The sequence below is a fragment of the Pteropus medius genome, unplaced genomic scaffold, assembly GCF_902729225.1.
Source record: "Pteropus medius unplaced genomic scaffold, Ma_sr-lr_union100, whole genome shotgun sequence".
Lineage (NCBI taxonomy): Eukaryota > Metazoa > Chordata > Mammalia > Chiroptera > Pteropodidae > Pteropus > Pteropus medius.
In genome coordinates, this window is record NW_024340699.1 from 15742342 (window position 1) to 15761053 (window position 18712).

General features: G+C 64.5%; 1 protein-coding gene across 3 annotated transcripts in view; it reads right to left on the bottom strand.

Moving 5' to 3' along the window:
• Positions 1 to 852: 852 nt before the first annotated feature.
• Positions 853 to 18712, bottom strand: part of PRKAR1B (protein kinase cAMP-dependent type I regulatory subunit beta) — a 77203-nt gene continuing 59343 nt past the window's right edge. For all 3 annotated transcript variants that reach the window (XM_039879092.1, XM_039879087.1, XM_039879094.1), the window contains 4 exons: positions 16197 to 16257; positions 12570 to 12691; positions 2726 to 2807; positions 853 to 2322 (listed from right to left, as the gene is read on the bottom strand). In XM_039879092.1, the coding sequence (XP_039735026.1) occupies positions 2150 to 2322; positions 2726 to 2807; positions 12570 to 12691; positions 16197 to 16257 (438 nt within the window). In that variant the 3' untranslated portion in view covers positions 853 to 2149. The remainder of the gene's footprint in view (positions 2323 to 2725; positions 2808 to 12569; positions 12692 to 16196; positions 16258 to 18712) is intronic.

The following is an 18712-nucleotide window of genomic DNA, read 5'->3' on the forward strand; positions in this document are numbered from 1 at the left end:
CGAGACCTCCCACCAAGGGCCACGGGGGCGTGGTGCCAAGCCCCACCCTGTGAGATGACGTGGGGGCTTTAAGCCATGAAGGCTGAGGAGCCGGCTTGCAGCAAGACGAGGTGGATGCTCCAGGCCCAGTGCTGAGTCCCTGAAGCGTGTCCTTGGGCCCCTGCCTGACATCCCACCCAGAGTCATCCACCTGCACCTCCCCGCCGCACCCGCAGCTCAGCAAACACACCAGGCGCCCACGGTGCTGGCCTGGCCCTCCCCGGTCTTGGGCCGCTCGGCACCACGCCGACGGCTCCCGTGTCAGGGAGCCCCACGTGCACCGGAGGCTGCGATGGCAGCAGCCAGCAGACTCGCAGCCAGAGCAGCCGACCTGGGCCCAGCCCTGAGCCTTAGCACCTCGCCCGGAGCCGCGCGTCACCCGGGGGGCCACCAGCCTCACATGGCCACCGAGCGCCACAAAGGCGCGCGTTGAGACGTGCATGTGACTCGCACGCCATGAAATCACGTGACATAAAAGGCACGTGATTTCAAAGACTCGGTACTAAAGCATAAAGTCTCTAACAATTTTTGTATTGATGACATGTTGAAATGATAATATTTTGGATATTGGATGAAACAAAATATATTATCAAAATGAGTTTCTGCAGAGACAGTTGGAGGGGGCGGGGAGTTAGTTTAATGGGGACAGACTTTCAGTTTGGGACGATGGAAGAAGTTACGGGGACGGACGGTGGTGGCCGCTGCACAGCAGTGTGAGTGTCGAGTGGCCTGACCTGGACACTGACGCCGGCTGACACGGCAGGCTCCGAGCTGTGACGATTTGACCACAGGGAAAGCAAACGGGAGGCCAAGTCGGGAAGAGGAGATTCATGGCACGTTTAATGGCACATGCAGCACGGAGGATGTCGCGACACACGGGCTGGCCCCGCGTCACAGGCGGCCGCGGGCCACAGCGGGGCTGCTGGGGCCCAGGCGTGCGCGGGCAGGAGCAGAATTGGGTGAACGGCACAATTCGACAGTATTTCAGGCCACCAGAAGGGACCACGCGGCTCCCGGCCCCGGCCCCGCCCCTCCAGGCCGGTCCGGCTCAGGGCGGCGTTGGATCAGGATGTGTTTAAAGGGGAGTTCGATGGGTCGGTGACTGGGGTGTGTGGGGCCCAGGGCTGGTTCTGGAGACTCGAGCTCAGACCTGTGCAGGGCGGCAGGTCTGCTGGAGGGTGACTCACGGGGACTCTGGTTCTGACGACAATCCCCAGAGTATGTTTGAAGAAAACCCTCCTCTCCCTCGCAAGGTCTCCCAGAAGCTGTGGAACAAGTAAATAGATGCTGCTTGGGGTCCCCCGACTCCGAGGGAACGGTGCTCGGGGTCCCGGGAAGCCCCAGACTCACACAGTGCTTCCTTCCTGCCCCGTCTTGGCCCAGCGAGGCCGACGGCGGGATCTGACTGTCTGGCAGACTGGCCAGCGTTCCCAGACCACCCGACATGGGCTTTAAACGTCTGTGTGGGGTCCCCTGCCACCGGGCCAGAAGCTGACTGGGACCTCTGTCCTCTCTGAGGCTGGGCCCGGCTTGTCACGCAGAGGTTCTTCCAGCTCTGGCATCTTCGATAGGACACTGGCCGGGAGAACCCCTTCTCCCTAATCCGTGGGGTACCCCCTTGGACATTGCTGCCCCGTTACACTCCAGACCTGGTGACCTGACATCATAGAGCCCTGGGACCCGGGTCATTGCCTGACCAGCCTCTGGACGGGAGGGTGACAAGTGGCCTTCACCCTCCTGTCAGCTCCAGGAGGACCCGGCCAGCCCACCAGACAGGGGCCCTGGACCCCTACAGCCACGAGGGTGGGCATGCTCCTATGTCCCCCAAAAGGCGTGGGGAAGGATGAAGGGGGTCCCCTAAGATGAGCGCACGGGGGGAGGAAAGAAGGGGAGTGTGTGGGGAGGGGTGTGGCTACTCCTTGGCCGGGAGCGTCCAGTCCGCCCTTCGTTTCTGAAATGCCCAGGTGAGTATTTTATTCCAAACGCGAGTCTGGAGGGAGACAGTCCCCAGGCTGCCGGGACACCAGCCCATCCCGCGGCCTCCCCGACACGGACGAGCACGCCATCACGGGAAGCAGGGCTGGGGCGGCGGGCAGGGCGGGCGGCGGGCTCAGACGGTCAGTGAGATGAAGCTGTTGTAGCGCTGGATGTTCCTCTTGAGGATCTCGGAGACGGGGCCCAACACGCGCTCGAAGCGGGGCCGGTCCAGCTTGACGCACTTGAGGGGCCCCCGAGCCACCACGGTGGCCGCCCGGGGCCGGTTGAGCAGCAGCGCGATCTCCCCTGGGGGCGAGGGTGCGGGTCAGGGCCCCGGCGCCCTTGCTGCCTGCGGGCGGGGCCGCCGGCTTCACAAAGCCGACCGGACCGACCGCAGGACCCGGTTAGAGGTGACGCCAGCACACAAACGGGTGCTCGGTGCGAGTCCGTCCACGGAGCGTCAGGGACGCGCTCACACTGGCTCGCGTTAATCCGACATTTGGTGCCACGTCACGTCCGGGCCCCGTGTGCCGCAGGCGCGTGGTGTGCGCCAGCCCGCACCGTGGGAGCCTGCCCGCGGGGGACAGCCCGCAGCCAGGACAGGCCGTCAGTGGACGCCCCTCCCTCGGGCCCTGCAGGTCTTCACCTCGGGCCCCTTCCCGGGACCCCGGGGCATGGCCCGCCTCCCGCGGGAGGGGACCCCACTCACCAAAGTAGTCGGAGGGCCCGAGGCGGCCCACCTCCACGTACTCCTCGTTCAGGGACCGGCGCTGGAGGACAGACGCTGAGCCCTGTGGACACCAGGGGGACGCGTGAGGGTCGGCTGGCCCGAGGCCACCATGAGGGGTTCCCCGTGAGGGGGTGCTGCCCGGATCCCCTCACACGGCCCCCTGAACCGAAGTCACCATTTTTCCGCTCGTGCACGGAGGCCGTGGGGTCTGAGAGCCCACCGTCCCCCCAGCCTGCTCTGGAGCCCATGGTGGGAGCTCGGGGACACGCAGGCAGGAGAATCTGCACGCTGCTCCCGGCTGACCTTGGCCAGCCCGCAAGGACGGGGAGCGTTTCCAGCGCCGGCGAGCCAACAGCCTGGTCTCGGGGTCATGTACCCACAGAGCACCGCAGCCCCCTCCCGACCCCAACAGGGGGGCGTCCGCAGGCCTGGCCTGGCTCAATGATTAACTGGAGGCTATGGGGACCAGACAGGGCCCAGAACGCGTGACAAAGAAAGCCTCCGCCCTCGGGGGCGAGGGGACAGCCTGGCAGCCTGGGCGGAGCGTCCCTGTGGGAACACTGGTGGCCAGGGGCTCCGGCCCCGGGCCCCTTGTCTGCATGTGAGCGGGAACCATGTTTGGGAAACAAATCCCGAGCCGGGGCGCTGACCCCAACTGGGACCCGTCCTGTGACCACGTGGCCCGCGAGGGTTAGGAGCCAGGCTTTGTAACCGGCCCAGCCACACCCCACGCTGGTATGGACAACCGTCTGTCACGCGGCTGGTCTCAGACGCCTCCGGTGTGAACTCTGAGCCACTCGCGGGTCACAGCTCCGGCACCCTGCCTTCTGGGGGTGCCGCGCTGCGTCCCCTCCGCAGCTGAGGGACCCGAGGCCCAGAGGCGCCGGCCGCTATGGAACTGGGGCCCCTCAGGCACCCAGGGCCATGGTGGCTTTGCCTGCAGCCACTAAGGCACGGCCACATCCTGGCCGCCATTTCAACCCCACCAAGCGTGATCTCGTTTCGGGGGGGAGGCTTGGCTCACCCAGCCCAGCCCCCTACACGCCGCCTGGCCCTGCCGGGTTAATGTGTGACGCCCGCCGACTGTGCCACGGTCTGGGAGACAGCAGGTCAGGAGACCCCGCCGGGGCGCCCTGCCGGACTCCCCAGCCCCCCCGCTGCGGCCTCGGGTGTTTATGAAGCCAGCTGATGGAGGGAGCAGGGCGGGTAAACGTCCACGGGGCCCTAGGCCGAGCACGGTCACCACCCGGGAGACAGGGGCAGCAGCACCCACAGACTCGGCCGAAGGGCGCGTCGTCCCTGCCCGAGCCCCCGAGGGGAATGGAGTCCTGGGCATCTGCCCGCCAGGCGCCTGGTCTCACTCTGGCTCCGGCACAGGCCAGGTCTGGGCACAGCTCAGGGCTGCAGCCACGCTGGGGACGATGGCCGCTCAGCCGCGCGCTTCGCAGTGGGAGGCCCTGCGGGGGCCTCGGCGAGGACGGTGACGGGGACAGGTGTGACGTCTCGACGCCGTTGCCCTGACCTCACTCCCACACACGCCTTTTCATCTGCGACGTGTCACGTGACTTCCCTCCCGTCTCCGACACGTTTCCTCGTGACGCTTGGAGCTGAGGTTCACAGTCACTCAAGGACCCTGCAGGCTGCGAGTACCTGCTCAGATGCTTTGAGGCCCAAACAACAGAAAACCCAGCTTGAGGTGCCGAAGGCCGCTGAGGCTGGCAGCCGGCCCGGCGGTGGGACATCGTGTGGCAGACCCGCCGGTGGGCGGGCCACGCGGGACAGAGCCACCAGCCCTGGACACCCACCTGTCATCGCTTCCCAAGGCACCAGTGCACATCTTTTCAGCCGCTCTGTCGTGGGGACTCCTCCTCACAGCAGTGGAGGCTGTCCCCCCGACCGTCACGCCAACCCAGGACGTCCTGTCCTGTGACCGCTCTGCCTGCTGGCATCAGCAGGCGCCCAGCCCAGCAGCAGAGGGAGGCAGGGACTCGGCAGAGCTGAGCTTTCCCACGACACGGCAGCAGGCGTGGCCACCGCGTGGCCTGGATTTCCAAGACAGCAGGACCATCCACGGCCCTGGAAATGACCCTCCCGACCCAGCCAGGGTCTGTCCAAACCTGGCTCTGGTCATGCAGGCCACAGCCTTGGGACAGTCCTGCCCTCCCAAGCCCCGCATCCTTATCTGCAAGATGGGCGTGACACCGGCCAGGCTGACAGCCCTGGGCGAGACAGAGGGTCCTGGCCTCAGCCGCGGTTTCACGCCCATCAAGTGTGGTCAGTTGTCATGAGGGCGCAGACGCGGGGGTGGATGTGAGCAGCGCCTGGGACATGAACGCTGGTTCCCAGAGTCACAACATTCACGAGACATTCCCACCCCTGACGAAACCCCGCGGAGCCTGGGAGGCAGAGCCCTCCCCACTCTGCCTGTACATCTCGCGTGAACACGTCGCGTGCGGGTCTTTCCGTGTTTAAACAGAAGCAGACCCCTACACACATGTACACACTCGCGCCTGCACACACCGCCCACATGCACACCGCACACGTGCACACGTGCACACACGTACACATCCACATGCACACAATGTGCACACACCACATGTGCACACATGCCGTAGGCACATACATGGACACGCCGCCCACATGCACACATGTACACACCTACATGCAGACACATGTATGCACACACACGCACACACCACACACGCACAAGCACACACGCACACGCACGCGCACACACGCACTCTGGATTAGACGACCGTGCTCACAAGCCTCTCCAGGCAGCTGTGACTCCTGAACGAATAAGCTGCACAGGGACAATTTCAGAAAAGCCACAAGGGCCACCAAAGCGGCGTCCTCCTCACAGGGCCCCTGCCGCAGCCCGCTCTCCGCTCCCGCGGCGGCCTTTCCCAGGCCGAGGCGGCTCCATGTGTCTGTAGCCCGGCTGAGCTTGTTCGCCGGCTTTAAGGGGCCTGTGCCATCCTCCGCACACATCCCTGTCCCCTCTGCTGTGCACACCTGTCACACACCCTGGGCTGCAAACCGCCCTCAAAGCAACGGCAGAAGCAGGGCTGGCCGGTGAGCGGCCCGAGGCCGGTTTTCGAGCTGACGCTTAGTGGCCGGGCCCTGGCGAGGGCGCAGGGCAGTGGCTCCCGTGGGAAAGCCACACACGTGTGCTCACTTCGGCAGCACACACGGGAACACAGCAACGGCAAAGTGACGCGACTCTGGCCCCAGGGCCCAGGACAGGAGCCTGGGGCCCCGGGCACGAGGCACAGGGCCCTGCCCGGCAAGGGTCCCCTCTGCGCACCAGCTATTCTCCGGTTCCCGGGAGCTGGGCGATGCCCGTGGCGCGGGGACGTGACGGGGACTCCAGGGACAGGGCTGGGCTCCCCCCGGCTGAGGTGGGGAGTGTGACCTGGAGCCGCTGAAGGGGCCCTGGGGGTCCCACAGGGGTCGGCTGGGTGTCCATGCCAGCAGACTGTTCTGGAAGCCAGGACACCAACGCCGACCCTGGTCTTGCTCCTGCCGATGTGTGCTAGACCCCAAAGCAGGGGCGGGTGACCGAAGGTGCAGCCACGCCAGGTGCCACCCCCCTGGGCCCCAGGCCGAGGCTGCCCCTGCGGAGCTGGGCATCCGCTCCCGTCGTCCAGGCCCAAGGCCACGCAAGGCACCCGGCTCCCCAGCTTCTCCCCTTCCGCTCGGCGAGTCTCGGGCCCCGACCGGGCGAGAGCATGTCGCCCGCCACGGCCGCCCGGTGAGCAGCAGGAACCCAAGCTGGCCAGTCACTGGTTTTCATCACGCCTGACTTGCCGTTCAAATCGGCCTGGTCGTCAAGGGCCGTTCCAAAGGACTCAGCAGGGCCAGGCAGGCGGACAGTGTCCTGGGGCCTGGAGTCACCGTGCTGCCCAGGGCATGGCGGGCACCGCGAGGCGGGACCTCGGCCCCGGCCCAGCTGGCCAGCTGTGGACACGGGCCCTGGCTTCTCCCAGCCTCGATCTCCCCACTGCAAAATAAGGGCCCACTTACCCCAGCTCCCCGGGCTCTGGCCACACCCAGGTGACGTGGCGGGTGAGGCCTCACGGGGACGCTGTCTGGGGTGTGATGGCTCGAGGGCTAGCATCCTCTGGCTCTGAGACTCTTCTCATCAGTAAACTGGGAGGATGACGGTCACCGCCTCGGGGAGGCGTAGGGTCGAAGGGACAAATGCAGAAGTGGGTGACAGAGACTGGTGCTGGCGGTCGCCACCAGCGTCACGAGCAGACTGAGGGAGGGGCCTGGATGGGTGAACGACGGGTCCATCCGCCGGGATATCTCTCGGCTGAGAAAGGAGCGAAACCCTGACACACGCTCAGCGAGGGTGGACCTTGGGGATGGTGCGCTGGGCAAAAAAGCCAGTCGCAAAAGGACACACTGTGTGACGGCACTCGCACGAGGACCCAGGGCAGCCAGACTCAGACGCAGCGGAAGGCGGAGCCCGGGGTGGGGGGTGGGGCTAGTGTTTGGTGGGGCGGAGTCTCAGTCTGGGACGATGGAACGTTCTGGAGATGGTAGTGGTGACGGCCACACAACGTGACTGTGCCGACCATCACTGAACCGTGCGCTCAAAATGGTTAAGATGGGCGTTACGTGTGTTTTACCCCAAAATAAAGAAAGAGAAACTTTTATAAAGGCCTGGCCACCGCAGTCCCAGCAGGCCCTCCACCGGGGCCTTCGGGTCTCCGGTCCCTGCAGGTTCACGGGACAGGAGCTGCCGGGAGTCACGCTCCGGGCTCCCCACATGTCCTTCCATCGGGGCACGGCCTGCAGTCGACCCCCAGGCTCGGGGCCCTCTCACAAGCCCTGGGAAGCAGCTGTAAGAGAACCCTTTCCCCCAAGCACCCAGCAGTGACTCCGGCCACCGCAGGGGCATGACCTCCAGTCCCGCCAGGCCAGAGCCACCCCAGGCCATGGGCGGTGGGGCCGACAGCCCCGCAAATCGATTCGCCCGGAACCACGCATCTGGCCAAACACCCATCCTCACTGCGACGACCTTGGCACACAGCTCGGACGTGGGCTGCAGGTCCGAACCCTGGGGGTGGCTCCATCTGCAGGTGGGATCCCCACTTCCCAGGGGCCCCAGTGTCCTCTCCATTAAAATCTGCCTCCAACTGATGGGGTGAGGCCCCCTCACCGCGGGGGATGCCTGTGTCACTCAAAGTCAGGGAAGTCCACGCGAACCACACCCAGAAATACTGTCACAGACACACCCAGGCTGTATGTGGCCGGACACCCAGGGCATGGGCCGGCCAAGCTGACCGTAGCCCGGGGCTACCCGGGCAGCCGAGCTCACGGGCATCACAGGAACCTGCGGTGCACGGTGTGTCTGACGGACAGGTGCACGATTCACCTAGAGAAGGGAGCCACGAACCAGAGGGGCCCTCATGCCACGTCGTGTCCTGCAGCGTCTCGTCAAGTGGGGGCCGTCGCGTCAGCCCCACGCGTGGGGCGGGCCCTGCTACTGAAACGTCGCCACTCGGGTTGTCACTGAGGCAAACACGCGTGGCCCCCGGAGGGGCACCGCCAGCCCTACGACACACGTGCCGACACCCAGTCCCCTGCCCGCCCTGGGACATGCTCAGCTGACCCTTCCCCAGCCGACGCCCAGGCTGACTGGGTTTCTCCACTCAGATACGCCACCCACACCAGTGGCTGTCCAGGCGGCCCCCCGAGTCCCACCGCGTGGGCGCCTCGTGGGTCATGTGTCCAGCCCCAGCCACAGCGCCGGGGAGAGCGGGGCTGGCGGCCGGGCTGACGCCACATGTCTGTCATGGAGGTGGCCCGTGGCCGCATCCGGCCACGTGGAAAACAACAGCTTGAGGCTGCAAAAGTCGATTAAGTCGTGTTTCAGTTCTGAGCGTCTGAGTCCTGTGAACCCTGGGTCTCGCTGACTTACCAAATTTGGTTGATCACAGAGGAAAAGGGGAAAAACATCCAAGTTGCCAGGGAGACCACTTCAAACGCATTTTACAGCGTTGTGCAAACTATACCTTCCACGAGGCTGGGTTGCATTCCAGAGGCCTGCACAACACGCCGCTTGTGTGGACGGGCCCCACCCCCACCCCAAGTCAGCGCGGGCACGCCTGCCACAGAGCTCAGATCTGTCCGCAGAGCCGGTGGGGGCCACCATCCCGAATCGCCTCAAGGGCCGAGCTTGGCCACCTTTCTGTGCAGGCGGTGGCGCCAGGAGCTCCCGGAGAGGTGGGCAGTCAGCGGCCCAGGCCAGCAGCACCTCTCGGTGACCCTGCCGGGCGGCCTGTGTGATCTGAGAGGCAGCCGCTCAGAACCCAAACCCACGTGGCCTTAATGTTCACATACGGCGCCAGGGGCACTACTAACTGCGGGGTCACTTCCTAAGTGGTGTAAACGTCTAAGCACCAGGCTGTACACCTGACATCTGAAGCTGATATCCTACTGATGGTCAACTGTAAAATTTTAAAAGGAAAGGAATAAAAAGGAAAACCCCACGTGGCCTTGGCACCGGGCATGCCCTCGAAAATGACCGTGAAGCCGCCCCCAACAGCCTTTCACAGACGCGCGACAGGTGCCAGGCCCCCAGAGCTGCGGAGACACCACGCAGTCAACCGTCACCCCAGGGAGCGGCGGGGAGAAGCCCGTGAACACAGGTGACGGCGCTTGCACGCTGTACATTGCTCTGGGACAGTGTGAGACGTTCACACACGCACGTGCACACCCAGAGCAAAGAGCACAGGCCTTGAGCCGCTGAGATGCAGGAGTGAGCGGCGGGCTGACTCTTGGGCCCGTCCCTCGCTGGCCGACAGTGACCTCGGGCAGAGGAACAGCCCTCGCCACCTCCTCCCCCTGGGGGAGGGGAATGCTGACCGAGCCTCCCTCCTGGGGTACAGTGGGGCGACACAAACATCGGGGATCAGACGACGGTTCCCGGCCCTGAGCTCCGAGGACGCAGCCATTATGGCGGTGACCCTGTGGCCGTGGTGTGGCCCCTCTCCCCTCCTGTGCGTCCTACGAGGACCCTCGCCGAGCTGTGCCTTTCGCACACATTTTTACAATTTTTCTGCCGTGGCCTTGGACCCAGCTGGGAGGCGGCCTTGGTCTCCAGGGAATAAGGGACAATTGTCTGCGCTGGCCCGCCTCCCGTTCCCTCGTCTTCGACTGCCAACACGGAGGCCGCAGCTCGAGCCGACAAGTGCCTGCAGAGCCCACGGCGGGTGAGAGGCGGGGCGGGCCGTGCCAGGACACAGGCCCCAAGCGGCCAGATGCCACCTTTTCAAAGAAAAGAGATCCACATTTTGATGTGAAATACCCCAAATTTCAACTATTGGCAATTTATTCAAATGTTTTAAAAACCACCGTGCCGGCCAGTACAAACTTGTGTCGGGGCCAGAGGGCGACGGGCACCAGGACGGTGGGGGCCCGGCACGGCCAGCCCGCAGAGGCTCCCCATGGTGCATAGGCTGCACCCACGCTGGACTGCGAGGCTAGCCGGGCGCGCCCCACGTGCCATTCCCCAGTGGGGACCGACGGGCAGCTACAGGCTCCGACTTAAAACCACAGCTGTCGCCCGATCTTGGGGCCTGGGGTTGGCTGGCTCAGTGGGGGTTCCCCCTGGGTGTCCCCACGGCTGCAGGCAGGTAAGGGCTGGGGCTGCTCATCTGACGACCCACTGGGCCGGACGTCCAGGAGGGTGACACAGGCTGTCTAGTAGGGAGCGTGGCGGTGTGGGTGAGCTACGTCCTGCAGGCTGCTCAGAGCAGGGCTGCTAGGTTCCAGGGAGTGCCAGGGTCCGAAGGCCGGTGAGCCGGCCTGGACGTCCCGCGTCACGGCTGCTGTGTCCCTTGCTCGAGTGTGAACTGAAGCCAGGTTTGGGGGAAGCAGAGTCCACCCTCCCGGGAGAGTACAGCCCAGTAGGTTTGGGGCAGGGAGGGGCTGGCAAATCGAAGGCTAAGGGAAACTTCCCCACCTCAGCACAAACTTTCGTTTTCCCGTCCACAGACACCCGGAGGGGGGGTCACATCCAGGGTGTGACACAGACAGTGGAGGGATCAGAGACAGTTACCGGGCACCCGGAGGGCAGGACGCCCAGGCCGGCAGAGCGCCGAGGGTCCCCCAGGTCAGCCTGCGCAGGGTTCTGTGTGGCCACACCCGTCTGCACAGCGGCAGACGTGACCCTCCCAGCCCTCGTGTCCCATGCAGCCTTAGTGGCATTTGGAGGGTACCAGTGACTTGCTCCAAGCGCCCTTCGAAAGCCACAGGGCCCCAGGGGAAGGCGCAGGCGCAGGCCTCAGATTCTGCAGCCACAGCCTGGACCGTCTGGGTCAGGCGTCTCTCACGTCTTCCCCCCCACAGCCGTCTGGGCAGCGGGGCGGGCCGGCTCCGGCCTTGGGGATGACCAGTTCTGAGGTCATGGCGGATGCTGGGTGGGGACCTCGTCATCGCTGACAGGGCCGTCACTCGTCTGCTGCTGTTTCGTTCTCTGTCCTTTTTCTTCGTAAGCAACCTTAATGAGGGCTGAGTCTGTCCCTCCCCAAGGACGTGCTGCTGCCTGAGATGGGCCCCTCACCGCCCCCTTGCAGAAGGCCAGCTTGGGGACCACCTCATCACTCACTCACATGCACACTCGTCCAGTCGTTCGTTCACCCTCACGCACAGTCTTCTGTTCCAGGCTCAGTGCGGGGACACAGAGGTGACCGAATGAACACCCCTCTGGCCAGACCCCTGCAGGGGAGCGGACTGTGGGCAGCAGGGGAGGAGACGCCGCTACAGGAGCCCAAAAAGAAGTTGGTACAAAACGTTTCCTGTCCACAAGGCTTTATCTGTGTCGCTCATGTCTTAAAGAGAGGACACGGCCACGTCTCCCCTCTCGCCGCCGGCCTGGGCCAGGACAGACATCTGACGGTAAAACACACAGCTGATGAGTGTGCACTGGCGAGCGTGCGGCACACGGCTCCCCCCGCGTGGGTGAGGACCAGGGACGCAGGAAATGCGCCCAAGAGCCACGCACGCTGGGCACCGCGGCCACCTGCTCGCTCCCGGGCTCTGCCGGGGTGGCGGACGCCCTGGCCACACCGCTGCTCGCCCCGGTCAGCGGCAGGCTCGGAGCGGCTCCGCAGACGACGGCCCAGAGCCAGCTGTCGCCGGCCCCGGGAGGCGGCGCAGGGACGGGAAAGGGGACTCTCGTGTGACCCCTTGAGAAGCCTGGTGCTATTTTTTAAGTGAAACCTCTCGTCGGAGATGGCGGTAGCTCACGGGAGGTTGTACGTCGCCACGCGGCGCGGCCCCTGCCCCGAATCCACGCATCTCCCCACGGGCTCCGCGGACGCCGCGGACCTCCAAACGCCCCGGCCCGCGCTCGGACGCGGGTGCCGCCGCAGACCTCGTTCAGAGGCCCCCTTCTCCGGCACCTGGGCGTGCACGTGTGGGCTTAGGGACACCGTCTTCCTAGAGGAGACCCTTGGGCGGTCAGGAAGACGCGCAGGCAGGTGTGTGGGGCCCGCCCGCAGGCGGAGGCCGGTGCGGAGGATGAGGGTGCGGGCAAGGCGCTGGGGGTCATACGGGCGCCCGGATGCCACGCGCCGGGCAGCGCTCGCGGCGGCACGGCCCCCGCCCCCCATCGCATGCGCAGTTGAGGGACTCTCCTGGGGGGGCCGCGTGGGCGGAGCTCTGTCCTCCGCCTCCTCACCCCCACCCAACACCCCGTGCATGGGCGGGGCTCGCCTGGGTGTGGGCGGGGCTTGCTCCCTGGCGCGTGGGCGGGGCTCGCCTGGTGTGGGCGGGGCTTGCTCCCTGGCGCGTGGGCGGGGCTCACCTCTGTGATGATGAAGAAGTCGTCCCCTGGCTCCCCCTGAACGACAATCTTCTCTCCATCCTCAAACCGGACGGTCTCCAGGGCGTCAGCCACCGTCAGGCGCTCCCACTTCTCCAGGGACTCTAGAGCGGGGACAAGGAGGATGTCACCGAGCGAGCACAGGCCCGTGCCAGGCGCCCCGGAGAGTTGCCTCAGGAAGCACCTGCCCTGCCTGGTGGCTGCGATGAGGATGGAGGGCACGTTTGGGGACAGAGGGCATGTCAAGGACAGCCACCACGCTCTGGCCTCGGGGCACGGCTCCGCGGGAGCTGAACGGGGTCTGACGCTGTGGAAACACCTTGCCACCTGCTCAGAACCGCTAGGGCGACGCGGAGGCTCGAAATGATTCAGGGGCCGAGGCGACCTCCCGGCCAGAGGCAGCGTCATGGGCGCTGCTCAGCGGACAGTAGCTGCGACCATGGCAGCCGAGGCAGGTGCGCCTTCCACGGACGGCTCTACATCAAAACGGCCGAGTCCAGCGCCCAGTCTACCCGAGAGGCTCGCGAACTGCGCGCCCTTGCAGCCCTCCTCCTGCCTCCCTTCCCGCCACCCATCCTTAACCCTCGTGACGGAAGAAACACTAATTTTATAGGAAAACCATGATTGCCCAATTAATTCCTTTTTGGCAAAAGAAACGTTCCCGGCCTAGAGTCATCTGATGCTGCTTTGAAGGTCAGCAGCTAAAAATATAAAGCGAAGCCTTTCAGACCCAGGTGCAGGACGGGGCTTCTCTGCTTTTAAACCCCCTGCAAGCGCCACCAGCCCTCGGCTCCGTCCCTCTGCAAAGTTCTCGGGCGGAGGGGGCGATCCTGTTTTCCTGTGCTTTATCCGAATGCCCACTGGCTGTCTTCGTCATCACAAAGAACTCGAGAAACACGGCGAAGCACGAGGGCCGTGAAACAGTCGTGAAAACGTCCCCAGGGAGAGCGTGGCGGGCGCCCCAGGTGCGCCCGCCCGTCACAGGTCCTGGCGGGCAGCGGACGGGGAGGAGGAGGAAACACCTCACTGAGGTGGGTCCCGGACAAGCCGCTTTCGACATAAAGGCTCATGTTTTATTTTGCCTGACTTTAACAGAAAAAGAGAAACGAAGTGAAACTGAGTTTTCGGTGATTTTTTTTTTCCAATGCAAATAACCTTTTCTGAAAGATTTCTCTGAAAGGTGGTGAAAAAGACACTGGCGCGGTCGTGGGCTTTTGTGCACTGAACTGTCTGGCATGCCCACTTCCTAGGTCCCAAGGAGTAGAAAATGGGCGATTTGGTGCGGCCTGATTTAACGCACTGAATTTTAGGTCAGTCGATTCCCGTGTGGACCGAGGGCCGGGCGTCTCCACTTCCCACTGCTGGCCCCAGCGCACGTGACAAAGCAGCCACCTGTCCCCAGGTCCCACATGTGCGTCCAGCCTCTATCCCAGATTTCTTGGGAAATTCGTGAGCTGACCTCCCTGTCGCGTGCCGGTCCCCTGAACTGCGATCCAGGGCCAGCTGTGGCCGGTGCTCTCGGGGGCCGGAGCCTCCCTAGCTGCAGGCTGCCCCTGCCTCCCCGACGTCAGCAGGCCCAGGGGGACGTGTGCTTTTCTCCCCGAGGCCTGAGATCCTCCGCTTCTCTGTGGAATGAGGCCGCGTTCTGCTCTGCCTCCATGACCCCCGGGACGGGGCGCCCCTCCTCGGTGGGGTCTGGCTGGCAGCCGTCCCACTGTGGCCGGGCGGATGGCTGTGTCCTCCGAGGGCCTGATCGCCCCTTCTTCCCTGCTTCCCACGGGCGCCTCGCACCGTTCTGCCATGTCACTGGTTCCATTTTCAGTCTTGTCTATTTTTTTTTCTTAATTTGGAAGAAAACTTACGCCTCTACGATACTGTAACAGCTTCGTGAGCGCTACATCGCAATGGCCAAATTTCGCACAGGCAGACCGCCGGCCTGGGCCGTGTCCTATTTGATATGCGCAGGTCTCGTTCACACACGTTCCTGGCCATGCACAACTCATCGCAAACACACGGGGGACGCCCCTTCCTGAAGTGACAGACTTTACGTTCCTTCCCCTTGGTCGTTACTGTAAAAACCGCTGAGATGGACATCTTCGTCCGTGTGTCAACGCCCTCGCGGGAGACGCTCGCTGATGGTGGAGAACCCGGAGCAGCAGCTGGCCAGGCTTCCGAGCCTCCTTGGTCCCTGACCTGTCTCCCTGCTCTCCCGCCCCCGCCCAGCTCCACCGCCCTCCCCCGGTGGACCCCCCGCTTCGTGGGGCCCACGCTCCTGACAAACCCGGCGTTGGGGACCGTCCCTTTTCCGGTCCCCTTCCTCCCGTGGGCTCTTTTCCGCCTGTAGCTCTCGTGCCCCTGGCGGGTCTGACGCTGGCTGCTGTTTCTTTCTAGCCTGTCTGAGCTGTACATGGGGTTTGGGGGATGGTCCTCCCCTCTGGTCTTCAGTCTGAAGGGCGGGCGGTGAATCCTTCGCACGTCTGTGGCCCAGCGGTGGGCAGTAGGGACAGGCAGAGCTCAGCAGCCACAGTGCCGGGAAACGGCGAGTGTGCGTGTGGCCCACCACATGTGGGCAGGGCCCACGCCATTCTGTGGGGAGCCGCTCGGGACCCGGGGGCCTGCCCAGTCCTGAGCCCTCACCCGCGCCTGCCCAGGTGTGGACAGTCCCCGCCTTTCTCACTTCATCAGGTTATTGGAAGAGGAGGCTACGCCCCACTCACCCCCTACCCCCTCGAGTCTGGCCTGGGGCATCCAAGGCTGTGGCCACTGCTGCAGGCGCATGGCTGCCCTCAGTGGTTCCCACAGCGGGGACACGCACTCGTCACCGAAGTAGGACACTTCCATGGCCTAGAGCAGCCCTGTCCAGAACGGGAGCTGTGCCGTTCATCTAAATCAGAGTGGATGAAGTTCCGACCCTCGGTCCAGCGAGCCTCAGTTCGCGGGCCCAGCACGGACACGGAGCTCGGCCGTCAGTGCTGGCGGGCCGCTGTGCAGGGCCGGCCCGGACGCCCGACCGCCTCGCGACGCAGCCGCAGCGCCGAATGGCCTTGCCAGAGGGGCTGTGCTGACTCGGGAAGGTCTGCGGACACGTGGCCCGTGGTTATCAGGCCCCAGGACGAGAGGACGGCACCAGGAGAAGCCACTCTAGGGAAGAAACAGAATCCGGCCGGGGAGAGCAGCTTGACACACTTGGCCACACTCACCAGAACGAAAAATGGACGTTCAGCTCCAAACTGACCGGCTGGAAGAGGAGCTGGAGGTAGTGACACAGGTGGAGGACGGAGACGGACCAGCAAAGCACACGAGGGGACAAGGACATGGGTGATGAGGGGTCACTGGTGCCCAGGAGAGGGGCGCAGAGGGCTCGGTTCTGACAAAGGGCAGTGCGTGTTCATGCACGTGCACACGTGTGTACACACGTGCATGCACACACGTTTCTGTTGTGTGCACGTGCACTCCTATGAGCGTGCATGTGTGTGTCCCAAACTTGCGTGACCCCGAGCACATGGAGCCTGCCAGACACACGGGGAGTGTGGACAGGGAGGCGGCCGGGCGGGCAGCAGGCGCTCAGGCCGGACGGACGTGCGGCCGCAGGCGGCGGGAGCCACTGACCCAGGATGGAGACCTTGCTGAGGAACTCCTCGTACATCTTGCGCTTCCGCAGAGTGCTGCCCTGTGGGGGGAAGCAGAGCAGGAGACGGTGGGTGTTCGCGCCTGCGCCCTTTCGACAGACACTTTCGAAGTTGCCCAGCGACTCTGAACTCTTAAAAGGAGACCCTTTGAGCACTCCATGTGCCCAGAGCCCCTCGATGGCCCCGGGTCGAGTGAGCTGCCACCATGCCTGGCACCTCCTCCCCAAGACACAAAACCACAAGGGACACAGGTGTCCCGGTGCCTTCCACCTGCTCCCGCGGGACTACTGACCACGTTCTGACCAGCGGGACATAAACGGCAGTCGTGTGGGCCATCTAGACATTCCCTCAAAGAGAGAAAGCCCTCCCCTCACTCCTTCCTGCTGGCTGGGACTCAGAGATCACAGCTGGAGCTCCAGCAGCCATCCTGGGCCAGGATGGGGAAGTGGGCGCCCCGGCCCCAGGGAACAGCTTAGCCCTGGACAGAGCTTCTGGGGTTCGTGAGCGTGAGCAGTAACCACGCAGGTCAAGCCACTGGTGTGTGGAGTATCTGCTGTACCCGGTGTGGCAGCCGACCTCTGTGACGGCCCCCAGGTCCCCACATGGTCGTAGGCACGTTCGTGCAGTCAGGGCTGAGTAGTTAACTAAGAGCACGTTAACCCGTGGCAGTTGGTGACTTCCAAACTGTAAGGGACATTGTGGCTTTGGCCTCGCTCCCTCCAACGTCTCAGCCACGGGGAGGACTGCACTGGAGCAGCGGCGCCTCGGGCCAACCGCCAGCACCCCGTGAGGGGGCCCCCGGGAATGACCCCCAGCCCCACAAACCTGCGGCCGACACAGCCCAGGAGAGTTCCCACACCCAGCCACCCAGCCACGTGGCTCCCTTCACGACCTACAGAAATCGTGTCTAACAAACGTCCAGTGGTTGTCACAGGCCACTCAGGTTGGGAGACACTTGTGACTCAGCCACAGACAAGCCTAACCCTGGCGGCAGAAAGTGCGCGCTGTTCCACGGCGTGCGGGCGGGTTGGCACACGTCTGCTGGCTGTGGTGAAGGACGGCCACCTGTCCCGCTGGGCCCCAAGCACGATGGCATCGACTCTCACAGGTCCCGCCGCCCCCCGTCCCTTCCCCTCCAGGTCTCCGGATGTGTGTAAGGAGGGGGGACGAGCACCGGAGAAGCCGCGAGGAGAGACCCCGACCCACAGGAGGGTGGAAGCCGACGGGCGGACACGCGCGAGCCGGAGGGTGCTGCTCCCAGCCCCTACCTGTCCTCCGCCCTCCTCAGCCCCGCGGATGGCAGAGGCGCAGCCACACCCCGCCCCGCGCTTACCGAGCGCCCCGCACGGCCCTGCGCTCTCGCGCGTGTGCGTTGTCTCGGTCACCTTGGCGGGTTCTCTCTGTGGCCGGCCGAGGGGGAGGAAGTGGAGACAGGAGCTCGTGGGAGGACCACGGCCAAGTTGCAGCCCTCCCAGGGGTGACACAGGGACCCGCCTGGCCCTGCCTGTCTCCAGGCCACGCCCCCCGGCCCCTATCTCTCAGCACCACTGTCAGATACATGCTTGGGGCCGTGCTCTAAACCCCAAAAGCAGATTCAGTCGACTAGAAAGTCTGCTGGTGTCTCCTCAAAAAGGGTCTGTTTAGGGCAACTTTGTCACATGGGAAAGTGGGGGACAGCAGGAGCCCCCTCCGTGGGGCGAGGAGGAACAGAGAAGCAGCCTGGTGGACACGGACGGAGCCGGGAGCAATGGGGATGCAGCCCCCAGCCCGACCCAGCCCTCTCTGCTGGCACGGGAGGGATGCGCAGCTTACGGGGCCAGGACACCCCCAGAGACCCCGGGTCGGGCCTCCCGGGCCGGAGGGAGGGCAGGAGAGACCAGAGGCAGGAAAATGGAAAGGGCTCCAGGAGAAAGGGCCAGAGGGGAAGCACGCGGCACCAACTGCCTGTCCCGGGAAACTATGACAAAAATGCAACAGCAGGGAAATGGGGGCGGAGTGCTGGCCCCCGGACCCGGGGCTCCCCGCGGCTGTCGGTGCCGGGCTCCGGGCAGTGTGGCTGACCCTGCCCACGTGTCTCAAGCTGCTGGGCATGAGTGCAGGCTCCCCACTCGACCCCGAGTCTCCCTCAATACCCAGAAACACGGGCCAAGCCACGCCCTCACAGGAGGGAAGGCCGAGCCCGGAGAGGGCCACTCAAGCCCTAGGGAAGCCCCACCACATTCCAGGGCCTCGACAGAGGATACTCAGGCGGCCAGCCTCAGAGGGAAGGGCACTCATCGAGCTGGACAAGTGTGGGTTCGGGTATGCCACCTATGTCTCTGAGCCTCAGTGAAATGGAGACTGTAAACATTCTGGCTTCATTGGGTGGTTGTAAGGACAGAGTCTCACAACTGTTCTTTACATAGCTGATGTCAATGAAGGTAGTGATGGTGGTGACGGTGACAACGGTAGTGACAGTGGTGGTGATGGTGATGGTAGTGATGGCGATGGTGGTGG